The sequence below is a fragment of the Gopherus flavomarginatus genome, chromosome 1 (assembly GCF_025201925.1).
Source record: "Gopherus flavomarginatus isolate rGopFla2 chromosome 1, rGopFla2.mat.asm, whole genome shotgun sequence".
In the NCBI taxonomy this organism is placed as follows: Eukaryota; Metazoa; Chordata; order Testudines; family Testudinidae; genus Gopherus; species Gopherus flavomarginatus.
In genome coordinates, this window is record NC_066617.1 from 17,216,120 (window position 1) to 17,236,423 (window position 20,304).

Consider the following 20,304-nt stretch of genomic DNA (forward strand, 5'->3'; position numbering starts at 1 on the left):
GCCTAACTCCGGCTTTGTGGATCACATTGTTGTTCTAGTGATTTTCTAGGCATCTAAAAGTTAGGCATTGCAATGCTTAGCATAGCAACACCTAAGTCCCTTTGTGGATCTAAAGCTTAGGTGCCTAAGGGTCTTAATGGGCTCCTACGGCACCTCGGCACTTTTGAAAAATTGACCCCAAGGAGCAGAGACTTGAATCCTGGTCTCCCCAGCCACTGGACCATTCTTTGTAGTGAAAGCACGTGGAAATATCCTGACTAAAGATATCACACACAGATTAAAGGAGTGTGAGAAAGAGAGAGATCATGGTACCTGCTTGAATCTGCATTAACTTTCTCATGGTCTTCAGCTCTTGGAGAATGGCCTGCAAAGTTGACTGGCAATTACAAGTACAACAATTCGGTCCAACTGATGAACTGACCCCTGGATGTTCTCCTGAAGAAGAAATGAAATAAAATAATGATACAATCAAAAGAGCTGGATGGGATTTTGAAGCTAGCAATGTACGCTATTGGGAAATTGGACCCATGGAAAGCACAGCCAATAATTACCAAAACATTCATTTTTGGGAGGAGGGGGCTATTGGGTTTTATCCAGTTACCAGTATATGTCACATACTCGGGGCGACATGGTGTTATAGGGGTTGGTGAGGACTGCACAAAAGCGTGAACACAATGCGCTCTCACAGCAGGGCTCTCTATCGTCAGGCTAGTTCATCTCAGATAACAATAGCTCCAAATCTCATTATAAATGTACTCACTTTATCATGCACAAAAAAACCCATCTCCTAGAACAGCCCTACAAAGAATGGGTAGCCGTCTGTGTAATAAAGGTTTATATTATACATTAAAAAAGGGCCTACCAATTCTAAAATTGGATGTTACCTACATATGTTGCTTTATAACACGAAGAACTGAGAATGAAAATCAGATCCTCTGGTCACAGAATCACAGAAATTACTGATGGGAAAGAACCATCAGCAAGAAAATCTACATAATCTGCTCCATCCTTCTGACAGTAGAGGTTTGTTTCCTACAGAACATTTTCTCATGCTGTGTCCCAGGAGATAATGTTCGCACAACTCCCCTTGGGAGACAATTCAACAATTCAATAGATTCCTTTGTCCAGAATTTCCTACTGATATTTCAGCCTGATTTTCCTTTTCTTAATTTCATTCTTTTACCTCTAGTTCTACCCCCTGAAAAAACCTTAACTCTGCCTCAGTCTCCAGACTGTTCTTGTCTTTCACATACTTGGAGGTCTTGAAAAGGGGTGACTCCCACAAGCTCAAAGAGCTGGCACCTTCCTCTGCTAGCTGTATCTTGTGCTGCAGAATCTAAAGTTTTTGTTATAAAAGATTTAAGTTTCTAGCCTTTAAAGGTGCAAAGAAAACCTTCAAAATACAAATAGAATATCAACTGCTGCAAAGGTCTGTCTGAACCTCTAACCAGACATGAACTGCCCCTATTCATTTCAATGACCATTAATACTGAAGACTAATGACGATTATTTAAATTGGTAACTATTTTACTGTTTTGCAAAGCACAAAAGAGGGATGATCCTATAATGAAGATCTGAACAACCTAATACAAGCATCAGAGGGCTAGCCGTGTTAGTCTGGATCCGTAAAAGCAGCAAAGAATCCAGACGTTTTGGAGCATGAGCTTTTGTGGGTGAATGCATCTGACGAAGTGGGTATTCACCCACAAAAGCTCATGCTCCAAAACGTCTGTTAGTCTATAAGGTGCCACAGGATTCTTTGCAACCTAATACAAGTCATTTCATTTTTGTATCACAGGTGTGCGAACTTTTGGAGAGTACTATTGTTTATTTTTTCTCCAACTTGACTAGTAGAGTTATCGTTTGCCCTTTAGTTATCACTTAGCAAACTCTAAGGATACGTCTACAGTAGAGAGCTTACAGCAGCACAGCTGTACTGATGCAGCTGTGCCGCTGTAAGATCTCTCGTGTAGCTGCTCTAAGCCAACAGGAAAGACCACTCCTGGTGACATAATGAAACCACTCACAATGAGCAGCGGTAGCTGTGTCAATGAAAGAAGCTTCCCTGCCGACATACCGCTGTCCACACTGGCACTTATGTTAGCGTAACTTATGTTGCTCAGGGGAATGTCTTTTTTTCACACCCCTGAGCGACAAGTTTTGCCAAGTGGAAGTACAGACAAATAATTAACTCATTTAATCTTCTCTCAGAAGTCCCTCCAGCCTCAATTATTTTTGTCGCTCTTCTTAGAACTCCCTCCTATTTGTTAATAACTTTCTAGTTTCAGCTTGTACCTTCTGGAGCAGCTCCTCAGCTAGTGTAAACTGGCACAGCTCCACTGGTTTCAATGGAGTCATGCTAATTTATAGTGAATGAGCATCTTCCACATTTCACCCAATCCCTGGAAAACCATGCCCGATGTGACCCACCATGTTTTACTCCTCTCTTCCTTCACATCTCTCCTAAGAGCATCTTCTTCCAAAAGTCCTGTAAGCACTAGCCCTTCCCACAGAGAAGTATTGGCAAACTAAACAACTGAATCTCCCACTGTCCCACCAAAAAAATCAAAATAAAGACTAGGAATCAAAGATTAATGGAAAATTTAATTCTTCAATCACACTGCTTTATGTGACATCCCCATAGATCAGACTGGGGTGAAAATAAGTAGTGGTAATTCTCCCAAGAGCCTCCCCATTTGTGGTACCAAAGTGGAATGTCATTCACAGTAGATTGCACAGAACTTCACAATATGACCCTTCCTCTCCTTTCTTACATATTTTGATTGCCATCAGCAAAGTAATTAAGAATGCTACAATTTAAAATTCTCTCCCTGGGAATTTACTGTTAACACCACATTGAGATGAATGGGGCACCTCACACTTCTGAGACCTTCTGTTTCAGGCACTCTGTGAATTTAGTGAACACAACTGCACCAGTTACACATGAGTCATATTTTATGGTTTTGTTTGCAATCTTAAAAGGTAGCAACTTGCTTTTTCTTTTTTTTCAAATAAAAAAAAGTGATTCCGAAGACTAGGAAGGCAGTCTCAATTAAAAAACAACAAAACTAACAACAAAAAGGGATTTACTGATCTGGCACAAGCCCAAGTTTGACCCCATCTCTCATCCCTCCTTTGTACATGGCCTATTCAGACTTAGAACTGGTTTACACTACCTGGTTAGGTCGACGTAAACTGCCTTGCATCGATCTAGTTGTGGAAGTGTCTTCACTTAAATCTGGCTCCTTCCAACGTAAGTGCCTCTGCACATCAGGGGTCGGCAACCTTTGGAAAGTGGTGTGCCAAGTCTCCATTAATGTAAGGTTTCGTGTGCCAAAGTGGCAGCACGGGTGGCAGACAGAACCCCAGGACAGAAGTGGGCTGAGCGGGGCTGGCGGCCGGGACCCTGGCTGGCAAGGGGCCGGCAGCCGGAACCCTAGACTTGAAGTTGGCTGAGTAGCTCATCCCGCTACTGGTCTGGGTTCCATAATCCACTAAAACTTTTGACATTCACAGGTGCTTAACCCTCCCCCACGACGAAGACAAAAGTTCTGCCACAGCAAGCAGCAGTGAAAACAGCTCGTTGTCAGCAGGAGCAGTCTCCTGACGACAATGTAAACCCTGCTCGTAGGGAGTGGAATTATTTTGTCAGCAAAAGTGCTGACAAACAGCATTTACACTGCCCAACTTTTAGCGACATGGATGTGTCACTAGAAGCTGTGCAGTGTAGACAAAGCCTTATTGTCAGTAGAAGATTAGGTTCAAGGTAGCTTCCAAATGCGTATGTGCTTGGTATAAAAATTCAGCAGCAACACCACCACTCCCTGCCGCCTCTAGCAAGGCAAATAGCTATACTGAGGCCAGGTCTACACTACGCGTTTAAACCGATTTTAGCAGCGTTAAACCGATTTAACGCTGTACCCGTCCACACTACGAGGCCCTTTATATCGATATAAAGGGCTTTTTAAATCGGTTTCTGTACTCCTCCCCGACGAGAGAAGTAGCGCTAAAATTGGTATTACCATATCGGATTAGGGTTAGTGTGGCCGCAAATCGACGGTATTGGCCTCCGGGCGGTATCCCACAGTGCACCACTGTGACTGCTCTGGACAGCAATCTCAACTCGGATGCAGTGGCCAGGTAAACAGAAAAAGCCCCGCGAAATTTTGATTTTCATTTCCTGTTTGCTCAGCAAGGAGCTCTGATCAGCACGGGTGGCAATGCAGTCCCAAATCCAAAAAGAGCTCCAGCATGGACCGTACGGGAGATACTGGATCTGATCGCTGTATGAGGAAACAAATCTGTTCTATCAGAGCTCCGTTACAGAAGACGAAATGCCAAAGCGTTTGAAAAAAAAAATCTACAGGCTACACAGTGCTGTCTGCGTGACAAGCGTAACGGGAAGCCAGAGACTCAAATGGATGCTCATGGAGGGAGGGAGGGGGACTGAGGACTCCAGCTATCCCACAGTCCCCAGCAGTCTCCGAAAAGTATTTGCATTCTTGGCTGAGCTCCCAGTGCCTGTAGATTCAAACACATTGTCCAGTGTGGTTCAGGGTATAGCTTGCCAATTTACTCCCTCCCCACACCACGTGAAAGAAAAGGGAAAGAAATCGTTTCTTGACTTTTTTCAATGTCACCCTATGTCTACTGAATTCTGGTAGTAGACGCGATGCTGCAGTAGTGAAGAGCAGTATCCGCTCTTCTCCCCTCTCTGGTGGCAGACGGTACAATATGACTGCTATCCGTTGTCACCATCAGCCCGTGCTTGATAACTGCTGAATACCCCTGGCTGGTCTCAGGGGTGCCTGGGTAAAAATAGGAATGATTCCTGGTCATTCCCAGTAGATGGGACAGAACAGCTGGTAACCATCCTCATCATAGCAACTGGGGGCTGAGCTCCATCAGCCCCCTCCCTGTCCTGTGTAAAGAAAAGATTCTGTACTGCCTGGACTATCATAGCAGCGGCATGCTCGGCTCCTCTCCTCCGCACCGCTTAATGTCCTGCCTGGACTGTCATAGCACCGGGAGGCTGCCTCCCCCTCATTTTATCTCACTAACAAGTCACTGTTTGTTATTCCTGCATTCTTTATAACTTCATGACACTAATGGAGGGGACACTGCCATGGTAGCCCAGGAAGGTTGGGGGAGGAGGGAAGCAACGGGTGGGGTTGTTGCAGGGGCACCCCCCATGAATGGCATGTAGCTCATCATTTCTGCGGGATCTGACACAGAGCAGCTGTGCTCTCTGATACACTGCTTCTCTAGTACACTTGCCCCATATTCTAGGCAGGACTGACTCTATTTTTAGAAACCACAGAAGAGGGATTGACTCGGGGAGTCATTCCCAGTTTTGCTTTTGCGCCCCCGGCCGATCTCAGCAAGGGGCACCCATGATAGCAGCAGACAGCACAGAAGGACAGATAACAGTCATCTCATTGCCAAATTACACTGGCAGCAGACGGTACAGAATGACTGGTAACCATCTCTGCTATCATGCAAAAGCTAATGAATGCTGCTGTGTAGCGCTGGAGTATCGCCTCTGTCCGCGGCATCCAGTACACATACGGTGACTGTAAAAAAAAAAAAAAAACTGAATGGGCTCCATGGTTGCTGTGCTATGGCGTCTGCCAGGGCAATCCAGGGAAAAAGGGCGTGAAATGATTGTCTGCCGTTGCTTTCCCGGAGGAAGGAATGACTGACGACATTTACCCAGAACCACCCGCGACAATGATTTTTGCCCCATCGGCCACTGGGCTCTCAACCCAGAATTCTAAGGGACGGGGGAGACTGCGGAAACTATGGGATAGCTACGGAATAGCTACCCACAGTGCAACGCTCCGGAAATCGACGCTAGCCTCGGACCATGGAAGCACACTGCCGAATTAATGTGCTTAGTGTGGCCACGTACACTCGACTTTACACAATCTGTTTTATAAAACCGGTTTATGTAAAATCGGAATAATCCTGTAGTGTAGACGTACCCTGAGTGTCTGACAAAAAGTAAGTCAGTTATATTATCAACAATAACGAAAAAATCCCAGTCACCCCTCCCTCTGGGCTTCTCGAGGTCATCCTATCTGCTCTATCTTTGAACAATAAGCTCCTTGGGACAGGCTCAGTCTTACTTTCTCACTTGTTTGGGCATCCAGCAAATTGCAGGAGCTTAGCAAATAATATTTCAAAGAGCAGATATTTTCAGATTTTGCATATTTGTCTCTAGAACATAGAAACTTTGACTAAGCAAACACTGCCAGTAAATACCTGTTAATCTTTCCTGTTACAGATATAATACATTCTTAATGAAGGCACAGAGGCCCTAACTGAAAACCAAAGGGTCTGTTTTCCCATTGAGGCATGTGGGATTTACATTATAATTCCCATTAGCATTGATAGAAATTACCCATGTAAATCTACCATATGTATTGTAAATGGGAAAAGAGACCACCAGTATTTCAAATCAAAGCAGATTTCTGCCAACTTCATACATATTCATAAAGTGTTTTTATTTTTCTTCCATCATCTCTCTTCCAATCAGTTACAACAGTGGAGTAAGAAACATCTTGTAGAATGGTCTCAATCATTGTTCCAAGCACTACCTTATCATTTTTAGAGGACAAATGCAACTCTTTTCTACTTGTTATAAATAAATTTTTAATTTTAAAAAGAGAGCAGACTTTTTATTTTTATGGAGTAGTCTTTAAAGACCCATCTCCCTCCATTCTGGAGGCAAGCCAGCATGTGAATTTGACACTGGCTTGTATGACGGAAGAGACACAGATACATCGCTTGGTGATTCTCTCTGCATAATCAGCAAGTACCCCAGGATGGTTCTCTATAAATGGATCCGCGGATAGTAAATCATGTTGGTGTAACAACATTACTACACTAACAAATTTATTCTTGAAAAGCACTTAGTACAATTCATCAAAAACAATTTGAGCGTAACCAAAAAGCAATTAAGATGGCACATTGCTGCCAGATCCTCTAAAGATTCAGAGAAATTTAAAAAAAAAAAAAAAAAAAAAAAAAAAAAAAGAAAAATCTCAAAAAAATAATTTTGGCCCAGATTCTGTAAACATTTCACTTACAAGCATAAGTGTTTGCAGGATTGAGATGTTAAACCAGATCCCTGTGCCAGACAGACCTCCACTAAAATCAGTGGGGCACTAACTGAACATAGGAATATGTCCATCCTGGTCCGCTTGTAGGATTAGTGCCTTAAGGCTTTACCTAAGCAAAGCTCCCACTGGCTTCAGTGGTGCAGAATCAGCCCCTTGCTTTACAATTGTCATTATTTCTTTCCTTTGGTTACAATAATTCCTGCACCCACTTCACCTTTTTCTTCCACGCTTGTCTGTGCTGTCTTCTACACTTGGAACTCCCACCCTATCCCCTTGCACTCATCCTCCATTCATTCAAATCTCTCCTTAAAAAACAAAACCCTGTGAGGCCCATAAACCCTAAATTACTCTATCTCTGAAATATACTGTCACACTGAAACAAACAAATCCACAAAACCTGAGTTACTGTAACACCATCCTCTAAATCTCCCAATACATGCGAGTCCAATCATTGTCTATACAGGGACATCGCCAATCCAGGAGGACTGAAACCTAAGCTTCTGAGTGCAGGGATAGTACTTTCTGTTGTACAGCATAGGGAACAACAACAGTAATCATTTCTGCATCTGCTACAAATGATGAATACATGTGCGTCCTTATAAGACACACAGCAGATATCGTTCTATGGCAATTATTAATATCTCTGGGGACAACTGTAATTTAGTTGACAATGTTTTTGGATAGAAGCTCACAACTGCCATTTAAAATTTTGATAAACCAGATATCGGAATTGAGGCAGGTTTTATATTAGAAATTTGGAATTTAGGTTCAATGTCAGGGAAATTTCTCAGACAGAGAGATCTTGCAGATTACGGAAGAATCTTCCAAAGGAGTAGAGAAAGCTATTTGTGATATTTAAAAGCACTGGAACATCCACCTCAGGGAACAAGCCTACATTGGAAGCGGGATGGACAACATGCTCCAGATTCCATTACAATTTATCCCTAACGGTCCTATAAGAACAAAAGCCTACGTGTGCCCTATGTGGAAAAAACTGGCATTTTAGATGACAGCTACAATGGTATTTCATATCTGGATGTACAAAGTAATTTAAGTCCAATTCTGCCACCTGTACTCACGCAGACTTGGATTTTACTCACAAGCAGTCCTCTGACCTCATTGTGCTACTGATTTCATTGTGCTACTCACTGTGAGTATGAGCAACAAAATCTGGCCCTTAAGGCGCTATGAATTCAGTAACAATGGTTTTAATAAGTACAGAAATAAAGTCTACAGAATAAAATATTAATATTATGCACCACCACTAGGAATCCACTTTAAAATTTAAGGCCTATGGGAGCAGCATGCACCAGGCCCACACCCACAGTCTTTCAAGGTGATAACTATAATAACGTATTTATACCTAATAAAATTATCTGAACACAGGTAGATATTTAGTATAGTAAAAAACAGTATTTGGAATAGCTAATTTAGATCATACCATTGGATCCTACGGTTCTTGTTTCATTTTGGAAGCTTTTAGACCGAGTCCCATATTGCCCTGAAAAATGGCTAGCTTGAGATGATACTTCATTCCATGCACCATTCTGAGAAGGATGGAGGCTCGCCTGGGAGTCCGCCAGGGCAGTCAGGCGCTGGGCCCATGCTAGATCTAAATCCTGGGGTTCTTCCTTCAGTTTTTCTCCTTCTTTGCCAACTCGCTGATAGATTCTTCCAGTGCTGTCATTCAGCAATCTTCTCATCCCTGTAATTTGTTTTTTAATTTCCCGGCTTTCATCTCCTAATGAAAACAGAGCCACAGTTATCACTGTAAATTAGCAAAAATGGTAATGGGTAGAGATTAGTGATTTTAGATGCCAATAAGAGTTTCTAGTTGCTGGACTACAAACAACAAGTAAATAAAAATAAAAGACATACTCGAGTGGTAGTTATGTATTCTGCCATGCTTTAATATGGCAGTAGTTGGGATATCCATGGTTAAAAAACCCTCTCATCTTGACTTTCTTAATACTGTTTTTAAAGCTCTTACAAAGACCATACCATGGTTTTTAAAGCTCTTACGTATACCATACCATGGTGTTTGGTCTTTTCTGTTGAAGGGAACAACAATGGGTACAGCTGTTTCAAATACTCTATTATTTTATGAGCCTAATCCTATTCAGACATTGACATCAATGGGAGTTTCACCTGAGTTAAAGGGTGCAGGATCAGACTGTAAAAAGAGGAGCCAGATACCTATTAAGGGACAGACCCAGCTCCCGTTGAAATCAACAACATAGCTCCCATTGACTTTAATTGGAAAAGGATCAGTCCCTTGGTCGTCGGAATTTCATCATAATGGGATACATAGAAATAAATTTAAAAACAGCTAATATATGTACAGCCTTATATAGCCAAACTTCTGGATGCCTTAAAATGCAGATTATATGAGAAAAAAGAAAATATGTACAAGAAAAATGTAAGTGTTTCAAATAAATTCAGTAGATTTAAATAATAACAATTACATACTTAATGCTCTCAGCACCATTTAAGAATTAATTTTCTGTATGAAACTACTGATTGCACAATGAATATATATGTTTTGGGCAGACGGTAGCTATTTTTCTCATTAAAGTAGACACTACATTTCATTAGTAATAAGGAAATATTCATAACTACTTCTGAAATAAGAAGCTTCTATTTTTTACTGGTAATAGAAAAAAAGTCAAATATCACAAGCAAGAGGAATAATGAAGATCAAGAAACTGATTGAATCAATCCTCCTCTTAGAATACATTTAAGACGGTGCTACTTGGCATCATCTGTTCTTCAGAAAAGATTTCAATTTCCATTCTTACATACCACCCCAAAAAAAGGCATTTTAAGGAAAAATAGCTGTACAAAACAGATTTTGGGAAGAAATGTATAATGGATCCAATTCAGCAAGGTCCTTAAACACATGCACAACTTCAGGAACGTGAACAGCCAGTGTCAACAACTTCAGTGAGACTATTCATGAAAATTAGGCTGTTGTGATGCCTAAAATACTTGATAACAGTTAGGCAGTTGAGAACACAGCACATCATGTTGACCAGCGTGGTCTCATTGTTTCCTTGTATTCCTCCGTCTGTACCCATTTGCTGTCTCGTCTTACAGATTGTAAAATCTTTGGGGTAGGAACTGTCTTTTTGTTGTGGCTGTAGAACATATTCTGGGGGGAATTCTGCACCACTGCACAATGCAGAATTTTGCAGAAATTAAACGTTGCGCATGCAGAATTTACTTTTCCCCACAGAAAGGGGTTGCAGTGCTGCTAATGGCCACTAGAGGCTGCTGGACTTGGAAGAGCCCAGCTTGCACATCGAAGACACTGCGGGGGGAGGAGAGGGAGCTAGAGCTAGCTGCAGTTCCCAGCATGCCCTGAGCAGGGTCAGCACAACTCTTTAGGCGACCTAGGCGGTCGCCTAGTGCACTAACATTTTGGGGGGCGGGAGGGTGTCACCATGGCAGCTGGATGTTCGGCCGCTGTGGCAGTTGTCATTATTTCGGGGGCGGGACTTTCCGCAGCCTCTGTCGGGGGCTGGACCTTCTGCCGCCTAGGACGCCAAAAAGGCTGCCGGCGCTCCTGGCCCTGAGGGAAAGGAGAGGACGGCATGCAGGAAACTCTGCAAGCCTGAGACCGAGCATCAGGCAGTTTCTCCCTCTTGGATCCCAGGGCTCTGGAGAGAGGAGGGGGACGGGTGTCTGGGCAAGGGTGGGCCCGCAGCTGGGCTCTGGGGAGAAGGAGGTTCGGGTGTATTGGCAACAGGTGGGCTCTGGGAAGAAGGGGTTGTGGGTGTCTGGTCCCCTGGCTGGGAGGAACGTGACAGAGAAACAGGAACTGGGTTGTCATAGGGGTTTCTTTAACTCTCCACTCCTGGGGGAATTTTTGTGTGTGTCTGTATTGTTACAGACATATTTGCTGATAGGTATTTTGAAATAAATTACCAAAATAATTGACACTGGCATGATTATGTAGTGTTATTTTGACAAACAAAATTTGCAGAATTTTAAAATATTCTGTACAGAATTTAATTTTTTGGCACAGAAATTTTATTTTTTTGGAGCAGATTGCCTCCAGGAGTAACACCACTTAGCGCAATGGGGTCTTGGTCCATGACTGGGGATCCTAGGTGAGCCAACAATGCAAATAATAATAGCTATGTGCTTTGATACCTTGCTGAACTGGATCCTATTTTTTTTAAACTAATATACAATATAGTCTGTAACTGTGCATCCTGCAACCCCAGTGTGCCCATAGACCAGCTATGTTGAAGCAGAGCTTTGGTCATGAGTGGAGAATAAACATGGGAGGACAGCTGCAAAATCTATCTCCAGAGAATCACTGCATCTCCCATCTAACTTAGCTTCAACATTGCCATGTCTGGCTCTGCTCCACCACAGAGTTGTGCGTAGAAGTGGCAAAATCTAGCCCTATTTTAATATATCACAAGCATTTTTCAAGAGAAATGTTCATAACCAAGGTGTATGACAAAACATACTTATTATTTCTTGTTCAACTATAACTCTTCTATGCCAAAGCGTAACTAATTTGTAATTTTCAAGTGGCCTAACTTCAAGGTGTCTTAATAAAGCTCAGATACTACTTATTCTGAGGAATGGATGTGCTCTCTTTAAAATAATGTTGAACTGTTTACTTAATGAGTGAGAATTTATGTACAGAATTTACAATATATTGCTTTGAGAATCATCAAAATACTTCAAATTAAAACAGGTACAAACTGAATTCTCCCACTGACAAATGCATGTGTGCTTCCAGGTGCTAAATATTTAACTGTATTAAGTAAAACAACAGCATATTTATAGCAACTTGAATTAATGAAACACCACTGGTAAAGTTGTAATGTAATGCCTAAACCCCTACTTCACCAGTATGTTTTCACTAGTTTTCTTTATTGTTATACTTTACCTGTATGTAGTATGTTGTCTAAATACAGGTCATTGTGTACTTTTCATATAATTTCACAACCTGTCTTTATCACAGTGGTACATAGAATTACATAATTTTGCTATCTCACGTTGTGAAAAAAATTATATTATACTGTAGTAGCTAAGAAATGGTATGTGATCATGAAATGAAAATCTCTCTTGAAATACAAGCATAGGCTCAAGAGGGAAGAGTTAAAATTACACGTTCATCCTTTGCTTTGGCATTTCCTGATAAGTGCATAAATTAAACAAATAACCTTAATGTTCCCTTAGAGCAGTTTAATTTAACTTCCCATTTTTTATTTTAAATAAAAAGTAGGAAATATTTAAAAAATAAAACTGACTATATCTTTTACTTTACACAGCTTCAAAGTTTTGCTCAATTACAAATAATCGCAAGAGAGCATTCAAGTTCTTCCATTCAGAACATCACCAGAATGTTGTCTTCCTGGACAAAGGCCAGCAAACCCAGCTGCTGTATTTGAAGAATTTACACAGACCAATTCAAAGCACTTCAAGGGACCAGGGAATTTAAAGCACACAACTACACACATGTGCATGCCCAGTGCATCCTTTCTTATGTGCATTGCTAATAAGCCAGCCAAAACTCTCATACGCAGGCTATATGATTTACAAACACTTGGTCAAAAGAAAGTGAATTTCTCCTGGCACAAAAACATGCAACCCTCCTCTGCAAGGACTATTTCCATACCAAAACACAACTTTCAAACTTCAGCTGTTTCTGCTGTAATCCTCTTCAGACGTCACCAAATTATGGTTTTGAAATAGAGACAATTATGAAGGCCAGTCGGTAGAAAAGGTGGGACTAGGACTGCCAGCCTCATCCCTCCCTGCTCTGTGCACATTTCCCTAGATTCAGGAAGTATTTTGGCTGAGAAAATAGAGGCAGGAGGGAGATCCTTTTTATCAGATCAGGTTTTCTAAAACAACGGAAAAGTTGTCCTAGCTACTTTGTAGTTATCTGCTATTAGCCATTTTGCTTTATATCTAAATTATGCACATCTGGTATAGCAACATTCCCTCATTGTACACTTTGGCCCCAATCCTGCAAGGACATGGGACAACCCCATAGCCCATGTGGAACCCCAGTGAAGTTAACAAAGGTCCACATGGGTGCAGACATCCATCTCAGCAGCGCAATTTACAGGATCAGGTTCTTAGGGTCAGATTCTCCATCAGTGGGAGTTTTGCTATTGACTTAAATTGGAGGAGGAGTTAGCCCTGGATGAGCTTAGCAAAGGGTGGGCGGGGGGTGGGGGGAAGCATCCTTTACTGTGTGTGCTTGGTATAAGATTTTCAAAAGTTTATAATCAGTTAGATCAAAAACATTTTCCCCTGGAGCAGGGCTGCTGTACTTTCATGCTTACAACTATTAAACTACAGCTAGATGTTTCAGCTGGAGGGTTGTTCAATATATAGCTAAATTAACAGGGTTGCACGCATTTTTTTAAATGAAGAGTGTACTTCAAATCCACCCCCCACTAGGAATTCTAGGAACCATTAAGAAAAGGAAAGATAATAAGGCAGATAATACCATATTGCCTCTATATAAATCCACGGTATGCCCATATCTTGAATACTGTGTGAAGATGTGGTCGCCCCATCTCAAAAAAGATTTATTTGAATTGGAAAAGGTTCAGAAAAGAGCAACAAAAATGATTGGAGGTATGGAACAGATTCCATATGAGGAGAGATTAATAAGACTGGGACTTTCAGCTTGGAAAAGAGATGATTAAGGAGGGATATGATTGAGGTCTATAAAATCTTGACTAGTGTGGAGAAAGTAAATAAGGAAGTGTTATTTACTCCTTCTCATAAACACAAGAACTAGGGGTTACCAAATGAAATCAAGAGGTAGCAGGTTTAAAACAAACAAAAGGAAGTATTTCTTCATACAACGCACAGTCTGTGGAACCCTTTGCCAGAGGATGTTGTGAAGGCCAAGACCATATCAGAGTTCAAAAAAGAACTAGGTAAGTTTATGTAGGATAGGTTCACCAATGGCTATTAGCCAGGATGCGCAAAGATGGTGTCCCTAGCCTCTGTTTGCCAAAAGCTGGGAATGGACGAGGGGATGGATCACTTGATGATTACCTGTTCTGTTCATTCCCCCTGGGGCACCTGGCATTGGCCACTGTTGGAAGGCAGGATACTGGGCTAGATGGACCTTTGGTCTGACCCAGTACGGTCGTTCTTATTTGAAAACACAGCTATATATAAGAAACCCTTTTGCAAGTTTAACTATAGTAGCTGCTGACAAAAAAATCATACCTGGATATAATTCTATTAAAACTAACAAGTAATTTCACAGACTTATGTAAAGTCAACTTTTTCTGTACGAATAAATTGCGGAGGATATTATTCCTGGAACAGAATATATTCTTGGAATTACTGAGTAATTTATGCACTGTTCCACCGTTCCAAGTACATGTTATTTATTTTATCATGACAAAATAAAGTTATTAATCTGCTGACTTCCATTTTAACAACGTGAAATGCTGTAAAATGCACAGACACTTGCATTACAGTACATTTCAGTTCCACTTTATATCAGCCATAAACATCTCTGTTTTGGACACCTCTTCAAAACAAATGCACACAGCATACTGTATGTGGCATTCGATTTTATGAAACTATAAAAGTTCTTCACTGTTAATTACACAGACAAATGTCTCATCACACATTTGGCTACCAGGATAATAATTAGATTTCCACATTAACCTTTCAAAGACAAAGAATGAATTTCAAGTCAAAAGCACTGTAAAAAGACTCAGATAGGAGGTATCTTACATTATTAACATTTCTGTGAAGATAATAAAATACAAAGACTGAAGAAAACAAATTGTGTATGCAATCAACTTTTTAAAAGACATTGTGTCTATATGTAATAGTATTGTCTGCATGATACAGTGGTACAATCCTCTCATGGACTTGCATGCTCATCTCTGAGCTAACATTTTTGTGCTAAAACAGACATGCTGTCAATATCTGCCAGACAATTATGGGGCTTCACTGATTCAAACATCAGACCCGGAGCCTGAGCCTGACAACCTTTACTCATGTGAATTTAATGGGACTATTCAGGATTAGAGATACTGGATTTGTTTTCAAATCCAACTTGCATTGATGTCAACTGAAAGACTCATGTTGACTTCTCTGGGAGGTGGATCAGGCCTTTAATGAGGTGATGTCTTGAGTAGCTTCGAGTCCATGGGTTAAGACACTTAGCTCTTTTCTGCAGAGGCTCAGAGCCTCTCAAGATCAGACTCTAGATAAGACAGGAGTGAAAATGTAAAAGGAAGACTACACAGCCACAAAAATGACGAGCGGCTCGGTGATAACCGGTTCTATCAAGTTGTAGTTAAAGCCGACTATATATTACATCTCTGTTTTCTTTACACATTTTTGACTGTTGATTTAATTCAATTTTGCGATGGCAGTATTAGCAGCCAGGCTACAGAGGTGAAAGGACATTACATTAAGACATTACATTAATCCTCTGTCCCACCCAGGGCAGAAGCAACACCAAACAAATAGCAGCTTCCTGGAAATTGAATTTCTGTTATCCAGATGTCAAAGATGTAATACCCCAATTACACAAACTATTGCCAGTGAAGCATGCTAGTGAATATGCAATGTAAATGGGGTGAACAGAGAGCTGCAAAAATGCCCAGTCAGCATCTGGCTCTGAGAGTGAGTGATAATTAGCACTCTGTGTAGACTCTAATAAACATGTATGTCTGAAACTACAACTTTTAGCAATGTTAATAAAAGGATACATTAGCAATCTGTAAAATAAAAAGGTCTTGAAGAGAATGTCATATTAAACAATGGCATACAGCTCTTTGCACTGCCCCCTAATTGCAAATGGCTACACTGTGTTGCTCATAAATTAATTGACAAAAGAACATACCTAAAAAAACCGACTGTGTTTCTTTGGTCTCCCCATTAACATCATTGCTGTAGTCAGAGATCTTATATACCTCGTGATGATAATCTGGAATGAAAAAGGATTAAAAAAAAAAGAGAGAGCTCAAGCGATCTGGAAAAAATGAACACTGAAGACATTGCTACGGCTTTACTACATCATTTATCAATATATCTGCAATTTATTCCATGTACATCAAATTAACCACAAAAAATGTGCTCTGTATCAGCACTTCCTAAAAAACTTTGCTCACACTGAAGAGAACTGAAATATTGCACTGATTTTAGGGACAAGCTACGCCTGGCATAAATTACTATGTGCCTTTTCACAGTAAATTATTTCACCAGATGCCTATTACCTGAATTTTTGCCTTACAGATGGAATGCAAATATATAACGTAAATGAAAACTTTACCCTCTTGTAGGCCAAGGGTAACTTTCACACTTTATCTCAAAACAAAATTAATTAGTGATATACATTACGGGATAAATTTTTAGCTCTGGGACCTGATCCTGTGCCGCTGACGTCATTTGGTCATTGAATTCCTATGGGACCAGATTTGGGCGCTCTATATGGATACTGACTCATGGCAATTGATTTCCACAGCCATCATAAAAACACTGGATTTTCTATTTCAAATGAAATGCTACTTGGATAAACAGTCTGAGCTCTGACCACGGGTGTGCATTTAGTAAGAACAACTACATTCTCTACATGCAAATCAGAAGAGAGTAGCATTTACAATGGGAATACTAGGAGACAGCACACCAGGATTCTATTTCTGACTCTGCTACTGACAAACCTGACAGTGACCATGACCTTGGGAAAATCACTTTGGACTGAATAATAAGGTACTAAGCAATTCTTGAAAGATATTGCACGCTCTCAATTCCTGCTGACTTTAACAAGACTTGAGCATGCTCAGCACCTCACCAGAACTGGGTTCTTGAATTCCACGTGTCTCAGTTTCTCGCTCTGTAAAGTGTTTTTGATAACATTCACTTGCTTCATAAAGGTGTTGTGAGACTTCCTTAATTAATGGGTGGGAAAGTGCTTTGAGATAGTCAGAAAAATGGCACAACAGAAGCAAGGAGTATTATGTTCACTCCTTTTATGAGAAAGGCACCTGCCTCTCTGACAGAATAATCAGGTCCAAAATGTAAAGATCCCCTAATATACGGACTTTATTGTTACTTATTATTTGTAAAGCACTATTAGTGTGACCACCTCAAACAAAAAAAAAAAAAAAAAATAAAGACTCTCCAGCAGGAAATCAAAACCACACATAATACAGCAACCTGACAGACAGAAGGGAAGGATGAGGATTGTGAACATAAGGAAGGAAAGGTGAAGAAGTGAGTGATGATAGGTAAGTCAGAAGAAATGAGGTTTGGTTTTGGTTTTTTTGGATAGGGGCAGATAGATGGATGAAGGAGAATTAAGTTGCACAGCACATGGGACCAAAGATAAAGTTCCAGGCACAGAGGTGGGAAAAGTTAAGTCTCTTTTGTTATAAATATAAAAAGAGGATTTACCAGAATCTGATACATTATTCACTTTTTCCTATATTTTGATATCTCCTGGTGAAGATTGTCAAAATCTGGGCAAAAGTGTGTAATAATGTTTAAGAACTATAGTAAGGGGCAGATTCACAATGTTTAGAGAAACAGACTGCATTCTATCTCATCTCCAGTTAGATATGGTACTCTTCACCGTTTCTTAACTGTTGTATGACAGTTACTGCATTTCACCCAGAGATGGCTGCATTCGAGGTATACACAATTTTATGTATACAGTAGTCTGAATTAGTTCATTATGATGATAAAGTGCTTTGAGATTTCTTGGGATGAGACAGGCTATAGTAAACATAACAATAGTTTAGATAATATAAGTCAATATAACAGTGGGTGTCTCCCTTAGTCCTTTCTTCTGCCTGCGATGTTGTAGTCCAGGGCCTATGAAATCCCTATCAATTTCCTCACAGTAAACACTAAACTATGAAATTACTGAATGACTCAAGCAGGAAACACTGGCTGAGTAGCAGGGAGACACCTATTTATACATCATTATCTTGGTAATCAACTTGCATAGGAAATCGCGGGGGTGTACATGAAAGCTGAATCTCACTTGGTTAAAATACAATTTTTATCTTCTCCATTCTCCCAGAATCAAAATACAACTTTTTCAGAAATTGTGTTTAGTGTGGTTGGTCTCTTTAAATTTCTATAACCAGAAGGGTTCTCAGACAAACCAAAAAAACACCCTAAATTTTCACTAGTGAATTCTTAGCTAATCTATGATTTAAAGTTAAAAGTATTATTCAAAAAATTATCTACATTACAAATGACACCTTAAGACTCAATGTTTGTAAAATATTAATTTACTTTTGACTGTGTTATTCGTCACTTCTTAGTTTTCTCAACTTGCAAATACAAACAAACAACTAATCAGTTTCATTTTCAGATCCTCATAATCTAGCACAATTCAGCAATGCTTATATTATAAGCAATGCAAGAGAATATATAATTGTTAATAAAACCTGTTTCCTTTGGATCGTTAAACCCCAGATATTTGGCCAGCAGAAATGTGTTTGCAAATGCTTGTTTTTACAAAACCTACAGTAGGTTTCTGGCCAATTTTGACCTGACAGTATTCTTTTAGATTAAAAAAGTATGTTATGAGCAATGCTCAAGATTCTACTGTAACATTAAAATGAAAATATTTAATTGTTCAATATTTCCTCATAGTGAGGTTATTTTCGTTTTTAAACTCCTGTGCTTCCCGTTTGTTTTACTCTAACGTTGACTGAAGAGGGATGCCTAAATATACTAAGTGCAAACCCGTCACATTACAAAAAAAAGTGTGACATTACACCAAAGAAGTCACTTGCCTTGAACTTAGCATGCAGGACACACACAGCATTCCATGGAGATATTTCAGTTCAATACTTTAAAACACGGAAGTCAAATCAATGAGAGTAAAAGATCTAATCAGCTGGAGTAGCAGTACATAACCCCACCAAACTAAAACACTAAGGCTGTAAAGTCCACCTGTGAAAATGACCAACAGCGACTGTATCTTATTTTTTCAAAGGTCGAAATAGAGAGGTCTGGTTTTTTCCCCGACATAAATCCAAGTATTTTCTTAACCGTCCCTTTTAAAACACCCTCTTCTTTTCGCAAAGCAAACACACCGAGCGAACAAATTACATGCCAGGAATTCTTCCTTACCCATGTACAATTAATTAGCTGCGCTGATTTTTTTTTAAAGCAACCTCTTTTCGGTTTTTCTTTGAAATACGTGTATGTACGCAATCAACAGGGTGGAAAAAAAGCACACAGGAGTTGAATACCGAAAGGGTTCTCTGTTCCCCAAGTACCATTATTTTGATAATTTCCTGACTCGCTTTTTTTGGTTGACTGAGTTTACAAGGAAATTGCGATCCAACTTTATTGCGGATAACATCTGCCTTGAAAACCATGCCCTCGCTGGGGAAGAGGGTTTTCAAAACAAATCCAAGGAGTTAAATAATAAACAAGAGAAGGCAGAAAGACACTGAAGGAGGCAGAGGGAAGGGAGAAGCACACATTTCATAACATCCTGCTCTTCTCCTTTGATACACGTTGAGCCTAAAGTCCTTTCGAGAGACAAATAAGCAAAAAGTCACACACCAAGCCACCCCCCGCCCGCCCCACTTTACCTTGGTTGATCAGTTTAAAGCTTTGGGATTTCCTGCTCCTCTTCCTCTCAGTAAACTCCATGGTGTGGGCAGGAGGAGGAAGAAAGGAAGGAGAAAGGGGATGGCACAGAGCGAGTTGGAGGCTGAACAGCCACAGGACCAAGGTCCGTCCCTTTAATCAGCAAAAATAAACCGGGGCTGGGAGATTTCAGTTCCAACTGCGGATCGGCGGCGATCTGGGACAAGTTGGCTCCGGGCTCCCCCTCGGATCCAACCCCAAACTTTGCGGGGGGCTGCTCGCCCGGCGCCCGGGAAGCCCTGGCTGTGTGCGGGGAGCCGGCCGGGCCGCCTCCGGGGAGCCGCCAAGGGAAGCGCTCCGCGGCTGGCGTGTGTCGCTACCACAGCGGCGCCCGGGACCCCGCTGCCACCTGCTGGGGGAAGCCTGCGCGCACCACAGCGCGCCCCGTGGTGGCTGAGGGAGCCTGGCCCGCAGGCCGCCACCCCGAGGCCGGCCCGCAGCCCCACGCCACGCCGAGGCGGCGGCGGCGGCAGCGGGCCCCAAGGGAGCTGGGAGGGGGAGGAGCGGTTTCAGCCTCATGGTCGTGAAGTAAGAGGGGGGGGGA

At 41.2% G+C, this 20,304-nt stretch overlaps 1 protein-coding gene across 3 annotated transcripts in view; it reads right to left on the reverse strand.

The window, feature by feature from the left end:
- The window catches only part of BEND7 (BEN domain containing 7), a 52,646-nt gene extending 32,583 nt beyond the window's left edge, over positions 1–20,063 (reverse strand). For 2 of the 3 annotated variants that reach the window (XM_050936945.1, XM_050936943.1), the window contains exons 1-4: positions 19,703–20,062; positions 15,988–16,071; positions 8,566–8,865; positions 313–435 (exon numbers count right to left, since the gene is read on the reverse strand). In XM_050936945.1, coding sequence (XP_050792902.1) covers positions 313–435; positions 8,566–8,865; positions 15,988–16,071; positions 19,703–19,763 — 568 coding nt within the window. In that variant the 5' untranslated portion in view covers positions 19,764–20,062. Of the gene's footprint in view, positions 1–312; positions 436–8,565; positions 8,866–15,987; positions 16,072–19,702 lie in introns of all 3 variants that reach the window. The other variant, XM_050936944.1, reaches the window with a different exon arrangement.
- Between the last annotated feature and the right edge of the window lie 241 nt (positions 20,064–20,304).